The 22,708-nt window shown below is 43.0% G+C and overlaps 1 protein-coding gene across 3 annotated transcripts in view; it reads left to right on the forward strand.

Moving 5' to 3' along the window:
• The window catches only part of Ak5 (adenylate kinase 5), a 251,680-nt gene that overhangs the window by 226,580 nt on the left and 2,392 nt on the right, over nt 1-22,708 (forward strand). For 2 of the 3 annotated variants that reach the window (XM_070007330.1, XM_070007331.1), the window contains exon 13: nt 9,275-9,466. The exons of the other annotated variant lie outside the window; for it this stretch is intronic. In XM_070007330.1, the coding sequence (XP_069863431.1) occupies nt 9,275-9,466 (192 nt within the window). The remainder of the gene's footprint in view (nt 1-9,274; nt 9,467-22,708) is intronic. 3 annotated transcript variants of the gene reach the window in all.

Genomic DNA, 22,708 nt, shown 5'->3' on the forward strand with positions numbered 1-22,708 from the left:
AGTGTTCTACACTTGAGCCTGAGCTCCACCTCGGCTTTTTTTTTGTGGTTAATTGGAGATAAGACTCTCGGGCTTTTCTGCCTGGGCTGGTTTGGATTCTTAGATCTTAGCCTACTTAGTAACTAGGATTACAGGCATTAGCCACCAGCACCTGGCTCCATGTGGTTTTGTTCATTTATATATCTTCTTTGGGGCAATGACTTATTCATGTTGTATCTTTGTATCAAGTCCTGTGTCTTTTTTTGTTTAAACTGTAGGAGTTTTGTTTTGTTTTGTTTGTTTTATTTTGTTTTGTTTTTGTCAGTCATGGGGCCTGAACTCTGGGCCTGGGCTCTGTCCCTCAGCTGTTCAGCTCAAGGCTAGCCATCTGCTATTTAAGCCACAGTGCCACTTCTGGATTTTTCTGCTTATGTGGTGCTGAGGAATCGAACCCAGGGCTTCATGTATACAAGGCAAGCACTCCACCACTGAGCCAACTTCCCAGCCCCATTTTAGGTACTCTGTATCAAGGGGGCGGGGGGGAGGAGAACCTTTTTTTCTGCCAAGGGGCCTTTTGGGTATTTATATAAATGGTATTCACAAGCCATACAAAATGATTCACTTAAAAATCAGCCTGTTATATTTTGTCAAGCATTTAATTAATTCACCCCTCATGTGAGGCTGGAACTGCTTCTCTTTGGTGAGGCATGACTATTGATGTTGCTACTCACAACTGCTTTTCCGAGTTTGTCAGTCTGGAGCACACGTGGCGTTTTTTGTAATGGTATGTCTTGAAAAGAACAGCTTGAAACAGTGAAGTTGCCCCATACACAGATGTATGTTTCAATGCATGTCCCCTCAAGGTTCATCACTGCTTATGTAATATTTATAGAACACAAGCCCTGGGGGGCTGTTGTAGCTAGCTTTCAGCTCATCGTCACTTCGCAGCTGGATGATTCCATGTTCTAGATTATCAGGCACCTCAGCTGGTTTCCACATCAAATGGTATAGCAAAGATGTGCAGATCCACTTGTTTACTTTTCATGTCCTCGGATCTCTCATTTAGTGCCTCCATTCGTTTCGGATACACACTAGCATATTGGTGTGCCTTAGAAGGCTTTTGTTCTTCCAGAGTGGAGAAATGTGCCACACTTTGTGGTACTTTGTCCAGCCTTAACTCAGCTTCAGATGATTTCACATTTGAAAGCCGGGACCTGCTGGTTGTCATTTACCTCTGAGAGGTGCTTGATCACATCCACTGTGGATGCTGGATCTCACCACCACTTGCTGCCATTGAGTTCCCCTGTCAGTTCTGTTTTCTCTTCATGTCCATGAACTGCTTGGCTTCATCTTGCAGCTGGTGAAAGCCCATGAACATGCCCCGTTGACTCAGCCACTGTACATCATGGTGATAAACAAGATCATGGAACTCAAAATCAAGATTCCAGACTCTCTGCTTTTGACAAAATGTGTGCATGACCCTTTTGTTGACATCCCGTTGTTGAACCACAATGACTGTGCACAGAGCAGGGTTATAAATTAAATCAACTTCCATCAAGATGGAGATGACTCAGTTCTTTCCTGACAAATATATTTAGCCTTCTTTTTGAGCCAGCCATGGCTGGAGTTCCCTCTGTGGTAAGACCAAATAACTGTTCAAATGTTAAGTGTTTTTCATTGATAAAAAACCAGCCTCTCAAGCAAGTCCTCACCTCTTATAGGAGCCATGCCTGGCTTTCAGTGACAGCAATTTCTCTCTAATGTCCAACTGCAGTTATCCCACAGGTAAAAACAGACCATTGGGTAGTGTTTGTTATACTTATTGTTTTCTAACCAGCCAGAGAGAAAATTTGGAAATTGTCCTGCAGAATCCTTCTATGTTTTTTCAATATCTTATACGCAATCAGTAATCTGATCTGAGCTGATTTTCCCAACACTGAGACCATTTTCCTTTGTCTGCTGCTAACACCTCCATTGGAGCTACCATGCATGCATTCACAAACTATCTCTCTACCTGGGAGCTTAGCTTCTTTGTGATTAACTAGCTCTCTATATAGCTCGTCTGAATGACAATATCTCTGTCACTAGGAGACCCAAAGAAAGCTGCCTGTGATTCCAAATCCACTAAAGAACATTGATTTTATCCAGACACACGTGACCTCCTGATTTATTGAGTTTAGTGTGTTTTGAGCTGTAATGAAGGTCCAGATTGGCTCCTCTTCTTACTGCAAATGCATCACCACAAACTGGGCACATGGATTTGACTTTGATTTCACCAACAAGAAAAAAAAATCATTTAGCCCATGAGTAATACTGTAAATATCCAAATGGCCTTTGGCAGAAAAACATTTCTCCTGCCCTGACATAGAGTCTCCCCAAGGGAACATCTTGAAGGCACATCATTCACAGGGCTGGGAGTCAGAATACTTTGAACTGTGTCTTTTCCATATATGAGCGTGACCCAGGACAAGTTACCCAACATCATATTCTTTTTCTATAGAATGGATGTAAAGAATTCTGTCAGCATCAAATGTCCTAAAACCTAAGTGCATTTCCTAAGCTATAAAAATATTGGGGCCACTAATTCTAATTTTCTCACACCTCTGAAATCCTGCTTCGTCACCTTGTCCTCTTCTACTTATAAGCCAAGAGGGAAAGCCCTGGGCTTTACAAAGCATTTATGAATGCCTCTGTGTAAACAGGAATTCAGATCATGTATGTGATCTCCCCAAAGGTAAAAACAAAACTCCCTGTCCCACTGTGGGCCCCACTGAGGCAGATTTCAAATGAAATAAAGAAGAAACCTAAGTCCTAAAGAGCAGAGACCTCGGCCTGGCACCTGGACAGTTCCAACCAGAGTGACAACTGGCAATGCCAGAATGATACATATATATGTTATACATTCTGTGTAATGGCGGCCTGGGACAGAGGGTGTAGGGAGCAATGGTGTTATTCTAGTAAGACACTCTAGAATAACCCTGCCAGTACTTCTAGTGAAGTTCCCCAAGGAGCGCCTCCAATTGAGAGCTACACAAATGGGTGCGTTGAGCTTATTGTCAGCCAATGAAACAAGCCTGTGACTCAGCAGGCCCTCGGACTCTAAACCCAACAGATTTTCACAGCTCAAAGAGATGAATGTGATCACCCCCTTAAATCAATTAAATAATGTTAACTCACGTTTCAGTGGTATTTGAAATAAGTTAGGCACTTTATATGCATTAGTTCATTTAACCCTCACTATAGCCCTGTGAAGTAGGAACTATTCTTACCCACATTTATAAATGAGGAAAGTAAGGCTCAAGCAGAGAACAGGACAGCTATTTTGTCTATCAAGGGAGACTTCCTACCCACCGAGAAACATGGCCTCCCTTGTGTAACAATTGAGCAAAACTAAGGTTAGGGGAGGGGCTGGGGGAGAGTAAGTGTCCTCCTCCTCTTACTGGGATTACCATGCTCTGAGGAGTGCTGATCCCAGCTAGGCCCCAAGAGGCAAAATGGGCAATGCCACCCTCACACATATCCCACCCTCCTCTCCTGGTTCTGTGTGCCCACCAAACACCTTGCCTGAGCCCCATTCTGAAATCCCTGGCTCTCCTCTCTCATTCTCTTGCTAATTCCTCTCTCTCTCTGTCTCCCTCTCTCTCTCTCCCTCTCTCTCTCTCTGTCTCTCTCTCTCTCTCTCTCTCTCTCTCTCTCTTTCTCTCTCTCTGGGCCATGTCACCAGGCTTCACAGTTACACACGGCTAACTAGTGTTAAGGAATCCTTAATGAGCTTAGGACAACTTAACTTCTTGGACTTTCCATTTCCTCATCCTGAACATGGGGATAATAATATTTCTCATTAGGAATGGGTTGAAAGGATAGTTGTCTCCAAAGCTCTGAGCCCAGGGTCTCTAGCTGCTGTCACGTTGCTTATGAGATCTCAACAGTCCTCTGTGCTGGACCAACAAGGTCCCAGTGTACCTACACTGTCTTTTCAGCTCATGTCAAAGAGGTGCATTCCTGGTATCAGGCTCTGGTTGTGAAGTTCCACATAACCAATACGATGGCTTTTTAAAAACATTTATAGTTTACTGGGAATCCGTGGAAGGCAACCAGCCTGGGTTACTCAGGGGCAAGCATGACTATAACAATTCAACATGGCTGTGGCAGGTCAAGTTGAATGCTTAATCCTTCTTAAGACTATTGTATTCTAGTGAAGGGCCTCAGATTAAAAAAAAAAAAATCATGAAGAACCCAGAGATACCTGTGGTCCATTTCTAGGAATGCTGACAGAGTGAGACTGGGACAAAGCATTGTCCCCAAGTCCCTCTGATTCATTCAGACAAGGACAGTGTTCTCTGTTCTGTCCCTCACTTGGTTTTCGAGGTGAAGCACAGCCTAAGGCAGAGCTGGGAGCTGGAGGATTATTCCAAATGAGTTTCTAAAGGCATAGCACAGAATTTTGTTTTCTTTCCAATTTTTTTTATTGGCAAGGTGATCTACAAAGGGGTTACAGCTACATAAATAAGGTAATAAGTACATTTCTTGTCAAACTAGTTACTCCCTCCTTCATTTTTCTCCCATATTCCCAACCCCTCCTACCCACCTCCAAGTTGTACAGATCATTTTGAAAAACGATTTCATCTAATATTTGAAAAAATGTTTGCCTGTTAAAATAAGGATGTCAGCAGTTCCAGTGACTTCCAGATGGAAGGACAATATGGCAGTTTGGCATCTAGGAAGAGAGTCCTGATTTCAAGAAAGACAGTCAAAACCATAGTTTGGGGGCTCCAAGGAAATGGCTTGAGAGGAAGCTTCTCAAGCTATTACATTGTGAGCAGTCACCTGAAGATTCTCCAAAATGCAGACCTCCGTTCAGCAAGTCAGAGTCTAGGACCCCTACTTTTCTAGCAAGTGCCAAATCACATACCAAAGAACCACAAAAACCTCTAGCCCACACGTATTATGGTCCAGAGGGGCATTTACTGCCAGCTCCTGCTCAGATTTGTATAATGTCTGTGTGTACCTGAAGAAGTCCCTGAATTATCTTTCCTTTCCTGAGTGGCCTGCAATTGAGACCCGCAGCTCTATGTAGCCAGACAATCTTAAGGAGGACTCTGAATTTCAAACTGCCTCCTTAGCTTGCCCTCTGCTGGTGAATGAGGGTCATTTTTCTCCCCTACCTGCATTCAGCCTTTCTTGCTGTCCAAATGCTCAATGTCTCTTTTCAGTTAATACAAACAGAAAGTCATGACTGATTCCAAAGGTTTGTTTCATTCTTCTAGATTTGGGGGAATTTCCCTAACTCTGTTCTTTACAGTTCCATACATTCCTCACAGGAGGCGGGTAAATGGTTAATCTGGTAGTAACCCATGTTTCTATATGTGGCCTAAAGGTCTTCCACTATCCCAACTTTGTTCTTACCCATCCCAGGCATTTTCTACAGAGATTGCCAGGGATCCTTTATTCACAGACAGCACATACAAAGTTGAGGAACAATGACTTTTTTATTGTGAAAATACTGTACAGAGGGGTTACAATTACATGGGCAAGATAATGAGTACATTTCTTATCAAGCATTGTAGCCTCCTCCTTTGTTTCCTCTTCCCATCCCTTCCCATCCTCCCCTCACCCCCCCACCCAACCATCCTCCCCCCCCCCCGTCACCAAAGTTGTAAAGTTCGTTTTCGACATAACGACTTGTACATCTCATTGTTGCAATGGGTCCACCTGTATCCCTATTTAAACGATTTGTTTTTTCCCTTCCCCTCCACAAATTATACTGACATCAAATACAGTGAAAGCAGGGGTATACCATGGGGGAGGGACATACAAAACGACAAAAAAAATCTTATAAATGTGTTAGAAACAATTGCATGAAAGAAAAAACATTTGAATACATATCTTAGGGTTCATTTCCCTAACATCAACTTATCTGACCTTTTCTGCTTGACTCAGACATATACTAGTTATTGCAAATAAGGGAAACCATGGGACCTATGTTTCTTTGGGCCTGGATTACTTCACTTAATATAATTTTTTCCAAGTCTTTCCATTTCCTAACAAATGGGGCAATGTCATTCTTTCTGATGGAGGCATAGAATTCCATTGTGTATATATACCATATTTTCTTGATCCATTCATCTACTGAGGGGCATCTGGGTTGGTTCCATATCTTAGCTATGGTAAATAATACTGCAATGAACATAGTCGTGCTGATAGCTTTATTGTGGTCTTGTTTGTGAACATTTGGGTAAATGCCCAAAAGTGGGATTGCTGGGTCATAGAGGAGCTCTATGTGGAGTCTTTTGAGGAACCTCGATACTTCTTTCCAAAGTGTTGAACAAGTTTCCACTCTCACCAACAATGCAATAAGGTTCCCTTCTGTCCACATCCCCTCCAGCATCTGTTGTTATTAGAGTTCTTGATTTTTGCCATTCTAACTGGGGTGAGGTGGTATCTCAATGTTGTTTTGAGTTGCATTTCTTTTATGGCTAGGGAGGCTGAGCATTTCTTCATGTGTCTATTGGCCATCCTTCTTTCCTCTTCAGAGAAGTTTCTCTTTAGCCCACTTATATATTGGGCTGTTGTTTCTTTGAGGATTTGTTGTTGGGGGATTTAATTTTTTGAGTTCCAGGTATATTTTAGATATGAGACCCTTGTCCGTTGTATGGCTAGTGAAGATCTTCTCCCAATCTGTGGGCTTTCTATTGATCTTGCTAACTATGTCCTTTGCCATGCAGAAGCTCTGCAATTTCATGCAATCCCATTTGTCCAACCTTTCTTTGTTTTTTTTTCGGCGGGGGGGTCCGGTTGTAGGGCCTGAACGCTGGGCCTGGGCACTGTCCCTCAGCTCTTCAGCTCACACTCTACCACTTGAGCCACAGTGCCACTTCCGGCTTTTTTTTCTGCTTATGTGGTGCTGAGGAATCGAACCCAGGGCCTCATGCACACAAGGCAAGCACTCTAGCACTGAGCCACCTTCCCAGCCCTGTCCAACCTTTCTTTGATTTGTTGTGTTTCCGGGTCTCTATTAAGAAAATTTCGGCCTGTGCCAAGGAGACCTAGAGTAATGTTTTCAGGAGGTCTGCTTTGACTCTGAGGTCTTTGATCCATTTGGAGTTGATTCTGGTGCAGGGTGGTATATAAGGATCTAGCTTTAGTGTTCTACAAGTGATTAACCAATTTTGCCAGCACCATTTACTGAAGAGGCTTTCTTTCTTCCATTCTATTTTTTTAGTTCCCTTATCGAAGATTAGATAGCTATAGATCTGTAGGTTGATTTCTGGGTTTTCAATTCTATTTCATTGGTCCTGAGGTCTGTTCTTGTGCCAGTACCAAGCTGTTTTGATTACTACGGCATTATAGCAGAGTTTGAAATTTGGTATTGATATTCCTCCAGCACTGTTCTTTCTGTTGAGGATCATTTTTGCTATTCTTTTATTGTTCCATATAAATTTTTGGATTGCCTCTCCTACTTCTTTGAAGAATGAGGTTGGAATATTGATAGTTATCGCATTGAATTTGTAGATATCCTTGGGAAATATTGCCATTTTTATGATGGAAACAATGACTTTTTTTGACCAAGGCTCTAGTTGGGTCATGGAGGCATACTTAAAATGTCCCAGAGACACCAGGCAAAGAGAACAGTTTAGAGAAGCGTGGGAAGATTCAGGTCACAACTCTTATCACAATCATTTGTTTCTTAAAACATTTTTTGGCTGGGTGCAGTGGCTCATGCCTATAATTCTAGCTACTTGAGGCAGAGATCAGGAGGATCCTGATTGGAAGACAGCCAGAACCAAAAGTAAGCAAGCCCTCCATCTCAACCAATAGCTAGGCAGAATGGTGTGCACATGTCCTCTGCATAGGAAGCTTAACGAGGAGGATCACAGTTCAGGAGTATATGGGCATAGAGAGGGACACTATTCATAAAATAGCCAAATAATAAAGGACCATGGATGTGAATCAACTGGTGATGTGTCTGCCTAACAAGTTCAAAGCCCTGAGTTCAAACCCAGTGCCACTCAGAAATTTAAAACACAAACACACATACTCACTTCTCAATCACCTTTTGTATGTAAGAGTTGAGACCAGAAAATTAGGATTCCTAAACCCTGCACACTAATAGTGAGGATCTACTAGAGAAACTGAGCATAATAGCTAATGCTTTGCATGTTATGCCATACACCAAGTGGCATATGTATGTTACCTTTCCTTGATCATAGTCATTGTGCGAACAGAAATTTGAATTGCAGCGACTTGAGGTTACATTTTTAGTAAATGACAAAGTCAGGTGGTTTGAAAGAACGATATGTGCCAGCTGTGGTGGCACATGCCTGTAATCTAGCACTTGGTTGCTGAGTTGGAAGGACCACCAATTTGAGGTGAAGCTGCACTATACTGCAAGACGCAGTCTCAAAACTATATGATCATGTGGTTCTGGTGTTTGATGGACTTAGTTGGTGGTCTCTCACCCTGAGTCCCTTGTATGTAACAGTCAGATAGTGTTGAAAGCTGGAGTCGGGCATGTCCTGGTGTAGTAAGTTTTCCTCACGACTTGGCAGTTTCAGGGTACTTGGACATCTTAGAATCTGGTTTCCTCTATAGCAATTATTCTACCATGCTAGGCAGAAATGCAAAGCCCCAGTATCTAAAAGCATGCAGCATCATTCCAGCCATGTTCTTCTGCTCAGAATCATCCTAGGTCAGCTCAGATACAGGGGGAGAAGAGGGCTCTGTGCCCTGGGGGGGGGGGAGAGCTTACAAAGTAAGGAAATTATTAAGCCCATCTTGGAGATAGATCAGCCACCAATCAATGTGGCTCCAATTGTGCAGGCTCTGCCATTAGGATCCTCCAACCTACCACCACATACACCCAACCATGTGTGCTACTGGTAGCTGCAAGAAGATGAGTTGGTGGAATGAAGGAGGAAGTGGTCAGTTTGGCCTCAGTTGCCCAGAGAAGACTTCCTATAGGAGAAGCATGCACACACACACACACACACACACACACACACAATCTGTCTCACTTAAGTGTAAAGGACAGACTGATGGCACTGGGCAGCCTATAATTGAGTAAGATGACCTTAAAGCTGAGGACAAAAGACAGCTCTGAGGCAGCTCATAGCCAGAGCCTACTATGGAGTGGAAGAGCCATGAAGTCCAGTCCCTCTAGAAACTAAGAGTCAGTGCCGGGTGCTAGAGAGAAACCAGGAGGCCAACAACTACAAGAATGAGAGGCCTCATTCTTTCCTGAACACCAGCACACTGGATTCTCTGAACATATTGTGATCTGGTCCCCACCCCACAGATTGGAGTCCCACACTTGGTGATCTGCATGGACTGCTCGGCAGACACCATGACCAACCGCCTTCTCCAAAGGAGCCAGAGCAGCCCGTGCCTAGAGGACACCACCAAGACCATTGCCAAGCGTCTGGAAACCTACTACCGAGCATCCATCCCCGTGATGGCCTACTATGAGGCAAAAACACAGCTGCGGAAGGCAAGCACCAGTCCCTTCCCCATCCCCACCCCCACCCCCACCCCAAGACAGTGGTCTGCCACTTTTCTTCTTTCCAAGGAAAGAGAAAAGGTTGGAGAGCTTTGTGATGGGGACTTGAGGTACATGAAGCTACAGAATTTGGGCAAAAATATGAATCCCCTACTGTCTTCACTATTGTGTCAATCACGTTTAAATATGTGTCATTATAGGGGCCATAAAAACTTCTCACTTAAGTTTCACAGGTGCTATTATAACTGTTGAATATTCCTTTGTCACAGAGGGGAGGGAGAGAAGAAGAAGAAGCAGAAGCCCCCATACTCTTGGGCAATTTCTTCCTTTCTTTTTTTTCTTCCTTTCTTTCTAGTTATCGTCAAGTAGTTGTACACTTCACATGTTAGTTTATGAATGCAATGTCTCTTGATCAACATCACCTGTGTCCTTATTCTCCCCATCTCTTCCCAATACAACCCAGCCCCTCAATTTACCTGGTTTCATTTTCACAGATGTAGATTGAGTATTATGACTGCACTCACCCACCCGCCCACCCCCCCTCTCCCCATTCATTTTTCCCCAACCTTCTTAGGTGATTTATAGACTTCAGCTTTTCTAGGTCCTTTGAATTCTGGAGTTTTACACAGTGCACAGTGAGCACTCACTTCACTTCATCAGTTTCTTACAATCATTAATGCTTTGGGGGAAGAGCAAATTAGTAGATGAAACTAGAGGTATGTAGGGGGTTGGGCAGTATCAACTACATGAGAGAGAGAAAGGAAAGTGAGAGAGGAAAACAATAGGCAAATAAGTTTTAACTATGAATAAAACAAAAGGATATGTTGTTGGGGCTGATTATTAAGAGAGTCTCTTTGAAGATGTAGCTTTAATTAACTAAGGCTTTGTTGCTATGACAGGGTTGCTTAGATCTCTTCCATACAAAGTAGGTGGAGACTAAAAATTCCAGAGGAGGAGGGCTTGTTGTGAACTGAGAGAAAATGCAGAAATACACCTCAGAGAACATGGACAGATTCTATAAGCTGATAAGTATGGAAGTAAGTGTAAGTTGATTGTATAAGTTTCTTAAGTATGAAAATAGTAAGTATGCATTGTTTAAAGAAAGAAGCAAGCCAGACACCAGTGCCTTATAGCTACACAGGAGACTGAGATATGAGAATTGTGGTTCAAAGTCAGCCTGGGCAGGAAAGTCTGTGAGACTTCTTATTTCCACTAAACTACAAAAAAAAATAAAAAGCTGAAAGTGAAGCTGTGGCTCAAATGATAGAGCACTAGTTTTGAGCAAAAGAAGCTCAGAGACAGTGCCTGCACCCTGAGTTCAAGCTCCAGGATCAGAACAAGAGGAAGGGAGGGAGGGAGGGAGGGAGGGAACTAAAACATTTGAGAAGACAAAGAGAAAAGTAAAATTTACCCAGAATTCTTCCACAGAAAAATAATCACAAATAAATCAATACATTTTCTCACCTTTTCTTTCTTCATCCATTTTTTGTTTTGTTTTGTTTAATAACTGACTATTCTTACAGCTAATCTTAATTATTATAAATACCCCCACCAACATGCCATAGCTATCTTAGGTATCATCATAAAGAAGACTATTTTTATATGTTTTTTTTTGTCAATTGTGGGGCTTGGACTCTGGGCCTGGGCGCTGTCCCTCAGCTCAAAGTGAACACTCTACCACTTGAGCCACAGTGCCACTTCCAGTTTTCTGGTGGTTAATTGGAGATAAGAGTCCTATAGATGTTCCTGCCCAGATTGGCTTTGAACCACATCCTCAGATCTCAGCCTCCTGAATAGTTAGGATTATCGGCCTGAGTCACCAAAGCCCACCTTGGTAATATTTTTTAAAGACCAAAATGTTTAATGGGAAAAAAAAAAAAACAGAACTGCTATACTCCAGGAATTACATTTGTTTCGTTCACTGCTTTATTACCAGTCTACAACACAGTGCTTGGCACAAAGTGATAAAAGGACAGAAGGTATCTAATAAATATCCCATGTTACCCAGGTACTAGTGGCTCATGCATGTAATCCTAGCTATGCAGGAGCCTGAGACCCAGAAGATAAGAATTCAAAACTAGGCTAGACAAAAAAGTCCTTGAGACTCCAATCCCAAAATAACCGACAAAAGTCAGTCTGTAGATGTGGCTTAAGTGGTAGAGCATCATCCAAAAACAAGAAAACCAAGCAAGGGCAAAGCCCAGAATTTAAACTCCGCTATTAGTGTATGCACGCAACACACACACACACACACACACACACACACACACACACACACACACACACACACACACACACACACACACAGAGTGCTTAGTATTCAAAGAATTTTATTTTTAAATTTTCTAGTTTCTGTAGTATACGATTTTCAGGAGTCTTATCTGCTGAGTCACTAAAATTGTATATTTTGTCTTTTTTCTGTGCATTTTTTTAGACCTCCAGTTTGAGTTTACTTATCTGTTCCAGCTATCTGTATATAAGAAACCACTTACTCTATCATCATGGCTTCAGTGCATGAAGAGTAAGGGAAGGTTTGTGCAGGGGCATGAGGGAGCTCTGCTCTGCTCTGACAGCTGAGGGCTTCTGCTGGAATTGTTCAAATGGCCAGGGATGGCCCAAAAGAATTGGGGCCACCACTGCAATGGTAGCTCTTCATTCCTGCGATGACATCCTAGCAAGGATGGTGTGGCTGGAACAGTTGACCTGAGCACCTGCAGGCAGCTTCTCTAGAGCAACCTGTGCTTCTTGAAGCTTCTTTCCAGGTTCAAAAGGTGAAGCCCCATTGGAAGCACAGAGGGAGAGAGGTCCAGGGGTTCACCAGCAGCTGCAATACCATGCACTCTCACCTAGGCTACGAGGCCATGTGGCCTTGCTTCTATGCTATATTGATTACAAGTAACAAAGGGCAGCCTCCATTCAAGAGGAAGTAGATTAGAACTGGGGGCAGGTGTGGAATTGTGCACACACCTGCACTTACACATGCCCAGTACTCGGGCTTGAACTTACAAGTCTCATGCACTTACTCCACTTTTTCTTCCTTTTCCTCTCTCCTTTTTCAACCACATCTGATGCCCTATCACTTGAGCCACAGTTCCACTTCTGGCTTTTGGCTGATTAATTGGAGATGAGTTGCTAGAATTTGTCTGCCCAGACATGATTCAAATCGCTTTTCTCAGATCTCAGCCTACTGAGTAGCTGTTTTGATGGGTGAATGCATAGCAAGGTTATGTTCAGGAGAGTTTGTGGCCTAGAAGATATTAATGCAACCATCTTTGGTTTGGTTTTCCAATTCAAGAGTGGAGATATGGGGCCGGGGGCCCCCCAGCCCAGAGCTACCAATGAACAGGGTGGGCAGGTTGTATTAATCTCATTTTAGAGTCCCTCAAATACTGGTGGCACTGGGCACTGATCATGTTCTGATTTCCTCTGGAGGGCAGAGTGCCAAGCTCCCTGCACAGCCTGTGGTTTCTGAGAGGCTTTGACAGATCAATGATAGGATTGAGATGTGAGGAACAGAAGCCTCTCCCGGCTAGCCTTTGTGTTATCTCTCCTCTGCTGCTCTTTCGCAATTACAGTATTAAACTATACTGAAAAACAACCCACTAGTGAGGTATAAGGGAAAATTCTCACCTTCAAAGGACATTGCCACTTAGCCAAGGACTGATGCTTGTTTTGGGACACAGCATAGCCCAGAGACAAATACAGAAATGGAGACACACACAGACATGGAGAGACACAGAGAAACAGATTATGAATTCTAATTCCATTGGCAATAGGTAGTAATTCCATTTCAGTTTGGCAGAATTCCTATGATTATCTATCTTTAATAGGTTTTTACTGGTAGTTCAGTAGGAAATTAACTAAATGAGGCCCTGTCAGGGATGCTGGAAAGACCTTGTACAACGTGAGTTCAAGACAAAGGGGGAAGTGAACTTAGATCAGTACTAAGGTTCTGTCTCGTTACCTCAGAAGTTAGACATAAATCTTCTGTCTCTAAGGGACTGAGAAATTCATTCTTTTCTTTTTTTCCTGTGTGCGTGTGTGTGTGGTGACACGTGCACACCTGTGCTATAGGTTGAGCTCAAGGTCCGGACTCTGTCCTTTAACTTTTTGCTCCCAGATAGCACTCTACCACTTGAACCACTTTTGGCTGTTTGCTGGTTAATTAGAAATGAGAATCTCATGGACTTTTCTACCCAGTCTGGCTTGGAACTGCAATCCTTAGAGCTCAGCTTCCTGAGTAACTAGGATTACAGGCATGAGCCATTGCCACCTGGCTGAGAAACTCATTCTTGATAACTATGAAAATCTTTTTCCTGTTTGTCATATGGTCCCTCAATTCCTGCAAAGTCCTTTGTATTCAATGCACTGTGTTCTGAACCCTGCAATCCTCATGAAATGAGTTGTGGTGGGGTTTTATTTATTTATTGTTTGTTTGTTTGTCAGTCGGTTGTAAAGCCTGGACTCTGGCCCTGGGTGCTGTCCCTCAGCTCTTCAGCTCAAGGCTAGAGCTCTACCACTTGAGCCACTTCCAGCTGTTTTTGCTTTTGTGGTGCTGAGGAATCGAACCCAGGGCCTCATGCATGCAAGGCAAGCACTCTACCACTGAGCCACCTTTCCCAGCCCCTGAGTTGTGTTTTGAGCTGTATCCAACCCAAAGAATAAGCCAGAGAGAATACCAGACCTTTGTACTGATCTGTCCACATTCTTCACTGACTCCCTCAGCAGTTGCCTTGGTCACATGGTGGGTTTTGTCTCTGCTCCTGATCTCCCATGGTCTATATTTTTAAATTTTCCGATAAATGAGTCAAATATAAATTTAAAATGTTAGATTAATTCTCACAGCACTAAATACTGAGCTCCTCAGTTGCACCAGCCACATTTCCAGTGTTCCACAGCCCCTCGTGACCAGTGGCTCTGCTTGGCACAGTTCTAGGCTGTCCTAAGAAGTGTGGGCTGACTGCGTCAGGCACTCAACCAGACCATGAGAACCTAAGGAAGGACAGGACTGAACAGATCAGTCTTAGCAAGGTCACTTTAACAAAGGATAATTTTTTTTCATATCTATGAAAAGATCTGTTTGTCAAATTTAAACTTCAAACAGAATGGAGCAGAGAAAGAAGAAAAACAGTACTATGGAACACTGAGAAACTGCAAGTGCTTTGAAAAGTCCTATTTATAGAGAAGCCATGTAATGTAGATTATAAACTATCCTTGTATTTTTGCAAAAGCCTGTGCTTAAGCCTCTAAAAGAAAGGTATATATAACCTCCTACAGCCTTGCAAATGAGGAGAACTATGTGGTCTGACTATGCGTGGGAATGGAAGACTCCCCAGAAGCCATCTTTTTACATAATCTTCCCTTGTGAAAGATGTGCCTATAATGGTTTTCCCCAACCAGGCACAGGGACTGCAGAGTTGCTGCTGTTATCCTTTGCCTCGGGGGGGGGGGGGGGGGGGGGGGGGGAGGGTGACAGATCTTTGTGGTGTGAAGCTGTGTCTGGCTTAATAGAGAACAAGATTAGAAGATACCGTCCCACAGATAATAATCCTAACCCACTCTTTGACAGCCTAGGTTTGACCCAGACGCACCATGTTACCAACACATAAAAAGCAAAAATGAAAACTTAAGCAAGCTTGTGAACAGTGTAAGAGACCCAGGAAGAACACACATAGATATGGGCAATGTTTGAACCAGCCAGTTGTTTGGCTGTCATAGATTCATAAACTAAAGAAAAAAAGCACGATGTGCCATAGACATGCCTTCCTGACCTAGCAGTTCACTCTCCTGATTATTTTACTTTTCGTTGATATTCATTATTTCCTGTTCATTTGCCTAGAGGTTTTTTTTTTTTAAATTAAAACAAATGAACTACCCAGCACTGGGGGCTTATACTTGTAATCCTAACTATTCAGGGGGCTGGGATCTAAGGATCATAGTTCAAAGCCAACTCAGGGAAGGAAAATCTGTGAGATTCTTATCTCCAACTTAACTACCAAAAAGCTGGAAATGGAGCTGTGACTAAAAGTGGTAGAGCACAAAAGCTCAGGGACAGCGCCCAAGCCCTGAGTTCAAGTACCAGAACCTTCATGCACATATGCACGTGCATGCGTACATGTGCGCGCGCGCGCGCACACACACACACACACACACACACACACACACACACACACACACACTCACACAAAGTAGAACTTTTTCTGTATTCATCATTCATGGCAGTGTTATTTTTTATTTAAATTGTATTGTAAAGGTGATGTACAGTGGGGCTACAGTTACCTAAGTCAGGTCATGAGTATGTTTCTTTTTTTACACTATTACTCCCTCCCTTGTTTTCTCCCACTTTTTCCCCTCCCTAGCTCCTTCCCCACCCAAGTTGTAAAGTTCATTCCCAACATAGAGTCTATCACTGCTGAACTGCCCCACCATTTCTGTAATTCACCTTCCCTGGGGCTGGGAAGGTGGCTCAGTGATAGAGTGCTTGCCTTGCACGCCTGAGGCCCTGGGTTCAATTCCTCAACACCCCATAAGCAAAAAGAAAAAAGCTGGAAGTGGCGCTGTGGCTCAAGTGGTAGAGTGCTAGCCTTGAGCTGAAGAGCTGAGGGACAGCGCCCAGGCCCAGAGTTCAGGCCTCTGACCGGACCCAAAAAAAAAAACACCTTCCCTTCCCCAAATCAGGTAAACATCATACAAACAGTACAATGAAAAAAAACTCTTGTTTTCATTTCTTGGAATTCATTTCAATAAGCATCATTTTATATGGTCATATGCATATAGCTATTGAGTTATTGTGGTCCTCTCCTAAGAATATCCTAGACATATTCTAGTTAATACAAATGAGGGAAACCATTCAGCCTGTGTTTCTTTGGATCTTACTTTGTATTATTTCATTTAATGGGCAATGGACTTTTTCTGATGGAAGCATAGAATTCCATGTGTGTGTGTGTGTGTGTGTGTGTGTGTGTGTGTGTGTGTGTGTTCAATGCTGCAGTGAACATTGTTGTGCTGTTAGCTTTAGTGCAGGCTGGTTTGTGGTCATTTGGGTAAATGCCCAAGAGTAAGATTGTTGGGTCATGGGGAAGCTCTATGTTTAGTCTTTTAAGGAACCTCCATACTGCTTTCCAGAGTGGTTGGACAAGTTTACATTTCCACCAACAGTGTAGTAGCATTCCCTTTTGACCACACCTCCACCAGTATCTGTTATTATTGATGTTCTTGATAATGGCCAATTTTAACTGGGGTGAGGTGGGCTCTCCATGTTGTTTTGATTTGCATTTCTTTTATGGTCATGGCAGGTTTTCATAGTATGTTTCATACTGAAAACAGTAAATTTTTAGAAGCAGATCTGTCACAGGAGAATAGATGAGGAATTCCCCCAGCTTCCCAGTTTCCATGCAAAATTACAGGTCCTTCAGATCCACATATGAAAAGCACTTCACAAAAACCAAAGTTAAGCAAGATGGAGGTTTTAGCAAGGATTTAGTTTAGTTTAACAGACTTCAAGTAAAGAGAAACAGAAAAAAAGGGAAACATTTTCTGTTCTCCATGTAGGAATGAGAGTTACAGACTCAAAATGGCAGATCCTAACTGTAGCTTTTACACTTTCTGAGCTAGACAAACACTTATCCATCTAATTCTTGCTCCTGAGACAATAGCTTTGGGTGGACTAGATTTGGTGAAGCCCACCCAAAACTCAGGTAACTTTCAGGACTTCTTGCTAGATGTGCATTTCATTCTTTTTCTCTACCCATTTATGAAGAGTTTCTAGACTTTTTGCCATTTCAAAGGAGAAGGCAGATTTAGTTGCCCCTGTTATGTCTAACTTACCATCCAGAAGTAGGTGTGGTTGGAGGGAAACTTAAATGCTTTTTGTCAGTTGCTTCTGGGTTTTAACTTTTAAGTCTGATCCTTTCAACACTATATATATATATATATATATATATATATATATATATATATATATATATATATATATACATTTTTCCCTGTTCTCCAGTTTACCAATTTTACCTCAGTTAAATACACTAAAAGCCTGGTACTAGTGGCTCACACCTGCAATCCTAGCTACTCAGAGGCTAAGATCTGAAGATTGCAGTTCAAAGCCAGTCCAGGCAGGAAAGTCCATAAGATTTTTCTCTCTGATTAACCAACAAAAAGTGGAGCTGTGGCTCAAATGGTAGAGGGAGCCTTGTGTGGAAAAAGCTAAGGGACATTGTCCAGACCTTGAGTTCAAGCCCTAGTACAGACATATATAACGCATGCACACAAATACACTAAAATGTCCTACAATTTCACTTTGCTACTTCAGAACTAGGAACTTGATGACATTGATCAAGATGTACTGTACTTCCAAATTGCCATGTTGAATTGAAGTCCCTTGTACAACTAAAGGATAATTCTATTTATTTATTTATTTGATGCCAGTCCTTGGGCTTGAATTCAGGCCTGGACAATGTCCCTGAGCTTTTCTGCTCAAAGCTAGCACTCTACCACTTGAGCCACAGCTGCACTTGTGCATTTTTTGTTAGTTAATCAAAGATAAGTGTCTCATAGACTTTTCTGCCCCAACTGGCTTCAAATTGCAATCCTCAGATCTCAGTCTCTGGAGTAGCTAGGACTATAGGCATGAACCACTGGCACTCAGCAAAAGGATAGTTTTTGTTGATGTTGTTTTTTTTGTTTGTTTTAAGAAAAAAGAACTTACTTTTTTAACTAGTCATGGGAAAAGTGAGTTGCTGAAAATTAATGTGATAAGTCATGATTACAGAGCAAACATTCCCAGCTTTGGAGGGAATCTGGCTCTGCAGTTGCCCAGGAAGTCTCTTTCTCACAAAACAATCAGTATGCTAATCACCCAGGACTGTACTCTGTTCACTGAGACTTGAAACACTAACACCCTCTTAACTAACTGCTTTACCTCTGCTCAAGCTATTTGCCCTAACATGTCCTATAACTTTAAAAGCATATAGGAATTTGGCCCTGTTGAGAAGTCTGTTGCAGTTATCTATGAACATATAAGACCCATTTATTTTTCTCTTTAAAAAAGTATCCACATAGGAATTCAGATGAGCAAGGAGAATCCACTTTGGGATTCAGATAAGTGTCTATGAGACACTTACCTCTGATTAACTACCAAAAAATGCACAAGTGCATGGAAATAACCTATGCAGAACCAAAAGAAAGGAGACAAAAGGCTCTGGTCTAACTGAATTCAGCTGGACTTTCTTCTGTTTGCTGTAGAACTGGAGATTCAAACCAGAGTCTTCATACAGCTAGCTACCCCTGAGCTACATCCCTAGCCCAATGCTCTTTTTTAGTTCTTTAAAAAGAAATCTAGCCTTTCCCACTACATGCATATTCCTTCCTACAAAAGAAAGCAAGCTGGGAGTTGGGTGGACATGCCTCTAATACTAGCTACTCAGGAGGCTGCAGTCTGAAGATCTGGGTTCAAAGCCAGTTGCAGAAGAAAAGTTTATATCTCCAATTAACTATTTAAAAAAAAAAAAAAGGTGGAAGCAGAGCTAAGGCTTAAGTGGTAGAGTGCCTTGTCTTGAGCAAAAAAGCTGATAGTGTCCAGGACCTGAGTTTGAGCCCCTGTACTGGCAAATACACACAAAAACATTGACTAATTGCCTCTGAAATTTTATTCTCACAACTTTGCTATACAGGCCTAATGAGGATTGCAGATAGCCTAATAGATTTTTCCACTCACTCAAGAAAAAGGCTGCTTTTTCCATTTAAAAAACCTGACTGAGCTAAGTGCAGTGTCTCACACCTGTAATCCTAGCTACTCAGGAGGCTGGGATCTGAGGATCCTAGTTTGAAGCCAGCTGGACAGGAAAGTCCGTGAGGCTCTTATCTCCAATTAACCACCAAAAAAGCAGTAAATGGAGTTGTAGCTCAAGTGGAAGAGTGCTAACCTTGAGAAAAACAAAAACAAAAACAGCCCAGGGACAGCATGCAGGCCCTGAGTTCAAGCCCCCAGGATCTGCATTAAAAAAAAAAATAGAGAGAGGGGCTGGGAAGGTGGCCCAGTGGTAGAGTGCTTGCCTTGCATGCATGAGGCCCTGGGTTCGATTCCTCAGCACCACATAAGCAAAAAGCCGGAAGTGGCACTGTGGCTCAAGTGGTAGAGCGCTAGCCTTGAGCTGAAGAGCTGAGGGACAGCGCCCAGGCCCAGAGTTCAGGCCCCACAACCGGACCCCCCAAAAAAAAAAAATAGAGAGAGAGAGGAAGGGAAGGAAAGAGAGAAGGAAGAAGGGAAGGAAGAAAGAAAGAAAAATGGAGGGGAAGAAAGAAAAGAAAAAGGCTGTGTGTGTGTGTGTGTGTGTGTGTGTGTGTGTGTGTGTGTGTGTGTGTGTGTGTGTGTGTGTGTGTGTGTGTGTGTGTGTGTGTGTGTGTGTGTGTGTGTGTGTGTGTGTGTGTGTGTGTGTGTGTGTGTGTGTGTGTGTGTCCACACATACATGCACCAGTCCTAGAGCTTGAACACAGGCCTGGACAGTGTCTGAATCTTTTTACTCAAGACTAGCATTCTGCCACTTGAATCACAACTTCCAGCTTTTTTGGTGGTTAATTGGAGAATAAGAGTCTCAAGGACTTTCCTGCCCAGGCTGGCTTCAAACTGCAGTCCTCAAATCTCTGTCTCCTGGGTAGGTAGGATTACAGGCCTGAGCCACTGGCACCTGGCCACTTGATTTTTGTCTTTAAATCTCTTAAGTCTTTGGCCCTCACAAACACCACAGCACATATATTTGATGGAGCAGGGGGTTTTGTTGTTGTTTTAATTAAATAAATCCCCTTATTTCACAAGGGGGGAGGTGCTGGGTGGACACAGATGTGGTCCAATGAAAGCTCAAGGGGTCCAACCATAGCTTCTCTCAAATGACCAGAGTGGCCTGGTTGGGGAGACCAGACTGAGAGCCTCCTGGCCATCAGAAAAGCACAAGCCTTGCCTTGTAGGCACTGCCTCAGTTGGCCTCTGTGCAGAAACCAAGTTGCAGGCTTTCCATAGAGAAACTCCTTTATCCTTCCACGATGCCCTGGATATGGACCTAAAAAATGAGTTCCAGGAGCAACTTTCTGCTCTAGGCAGCTCATTTCCATGAGGAAAGAAGGAATATGGACTTAGAAGACACATTTTTTCACATTTTTCACTCAAACTTTTGTTTTCCCCCTATATACCTACAACCACAGGCTTTAAGGAATTCAATGCTGAGTAATGACCCTGTCCTCAGAACTTACTGTGTGGGGCTGGGAGGGTGGCTCAGTGGTAGAGCGCTTGCCTTGCATGCCTGAGGCCCTGGGTTCAATTCCTCAGCACCACATAAGCAAAAAGAAAAAAAGCCAGAAGTGGCACTGTGGCTCAAGTGGTAGAGAGCTAGCCTTGAGCTGAAGAGCTGAGGGACAGTGCCCAGGCCCAGAGTTCAGGCCCCATGACCTTCAGGCCTCTGTGTCCACGTGATTATTAAAACCAGTTTTCACAGAGAACCCTGCCAAATTATAGCAAGCCCCGTTCACCCCACCCCTGCCCACCTGCCACATATGCTCACTCCAGCTGACTGACCACATTCTTCACCTTGCTAGCCTCCAGGAGTGTCTAATCCACCCTAGCTTGTCTTCAATAAGGACTACAGCTTAGTTGTTTTGTATATAGACCCTGTATTGCTCCCTAAATATTAATTCCCACAGCCCCATGCTTTATTCAAAATGAAGACCAATCTGTCTCATTGCAAAGTGCCATTGCTGTGGCTTCTATGCCTATTGCAATGGTCCTGAATAGTGTTTGTCATGCTTTTGCAAGTAACATTGAATTATTTTTCTTTAATAATAATAACACACAAGGACTAGGAATGTAGCTTAGTGCTTGCCTAGCATGCATGAGGCCCTGGGTTCAATTCCTCGGCACTACATAAAGTAAAATAAACCCAATAATAATACACAGTGCTTTGTGCTAATACTGGGTTCTAGCTAGCCAAGAAAAGTTGAATTTTGTAGTGAATTGTAGCTAGTTTGAATGTGTTGAAGAAGCTGTTAGGCCATGACAAAGGCCTACCACTTACCCAGGTGGGCAGCGGGATGGCAGGTGTGCCTCCTCTTCAAGTGGTCTTCTGCACATCAGCTTTCCTATAGTTAGCCTGGAGACTACCTGATGACAAGGGTCCTGTGATGAAAGAGATGCCTGTGTCCCCAGCATCACTCTGGCATACAGGGTACTTCTGTGCTGCTCAGGCTTCCTTCAATCTCAGCATTTGGCTGGTGTTAGGAAAGAGGAAAGGGTAGTGCCTTCAGGCTCCTTCCTACTTCCTGTCACTGGCTCCTTGGAGTAACTATCTCTAGGCAGATGCTGACCTTAGCATTTCACCATATTATAGCCCTAACATTTGCCTTCTCCACACTCCTGTCCCTCTTCCTCCTACTCCTCTGCCATCGCAGCCCTTTTCCCACCTTGCTCCAAATGCTTCACAATACTCAGAGGTCTCATTTGAAGTAATGCCAGTCTCCTTTTTCCTGTAACAATGTTTTATTCAAACACCAGTTTTTTGGTTGTTAATGGGTTTTGTAGGATGTTTTGTTTTCTAGTGGTGGTCCTGGGCTTGAACTCAGGGCCTGAGTGCTGTCCCTGAGCTTTTGTGCTCAAGGCTTCCATTCTACCACTTGAGCCACAGCTTTCAGCATTTGGGGTATAATTAAGAGAGTCTCACAAACTTCCTTGCCTGGGCTGGCTTCGAACCACAATCTAAGATCTTTGCCTCCTGAGTAGCGAGGATTACAGGCATGAACCGCCAGCCACTTGGATGTTGCTATTGCTTTTAATTTATACTTTAGAGCAGTCTTAGTTTCAAAGTAAAATTCAACATAAAATATCCCCGTACACCTGTCTCCAACTGTAAGCATTCCTTACCAGAGTGGTACATTTGTTACAATCTACACTGATACTTTTTCCTACCAAGGGCCATTTGAATATTTATAACATTTCTGGGCCATGTAAAATTATCAGAACAAGCAAATGGGTGGCGGGAAGCACATGAATCTGTCCCATGTGTCAAACCATTTTTAGAGCCAATATTCCCCACTCTGATTTATACCAATTTTTTTTAATATGCCATTACTGGGACTTGAACTGTCTTGTTATCTAACTTGGCTTCTACTCTCAAGGCTAAGCACTCTACCAGTTGAGCCAAATCTCCTCTTCCATATATTGTTGGCTAACTAGAGATAAGAGTCTTACAGAAT

This window comes from Dipodomys merriami, unplaced genomic scaffold (genome assembly GCF_024711535.1).
Source record: "Dipodomys merriami isolate MVZ:Mamm:240054 unplaced genomic scaffold, mDipMer1.0.p SCAF_7, whole genome shotgun sequence".
NCBI classification, from domain to species: Eukaryota; Metazoa; Chordata; class Mammalia; order Rodentia; family Heteromyidae; genus Dipodomys; species Dipodomys merriami.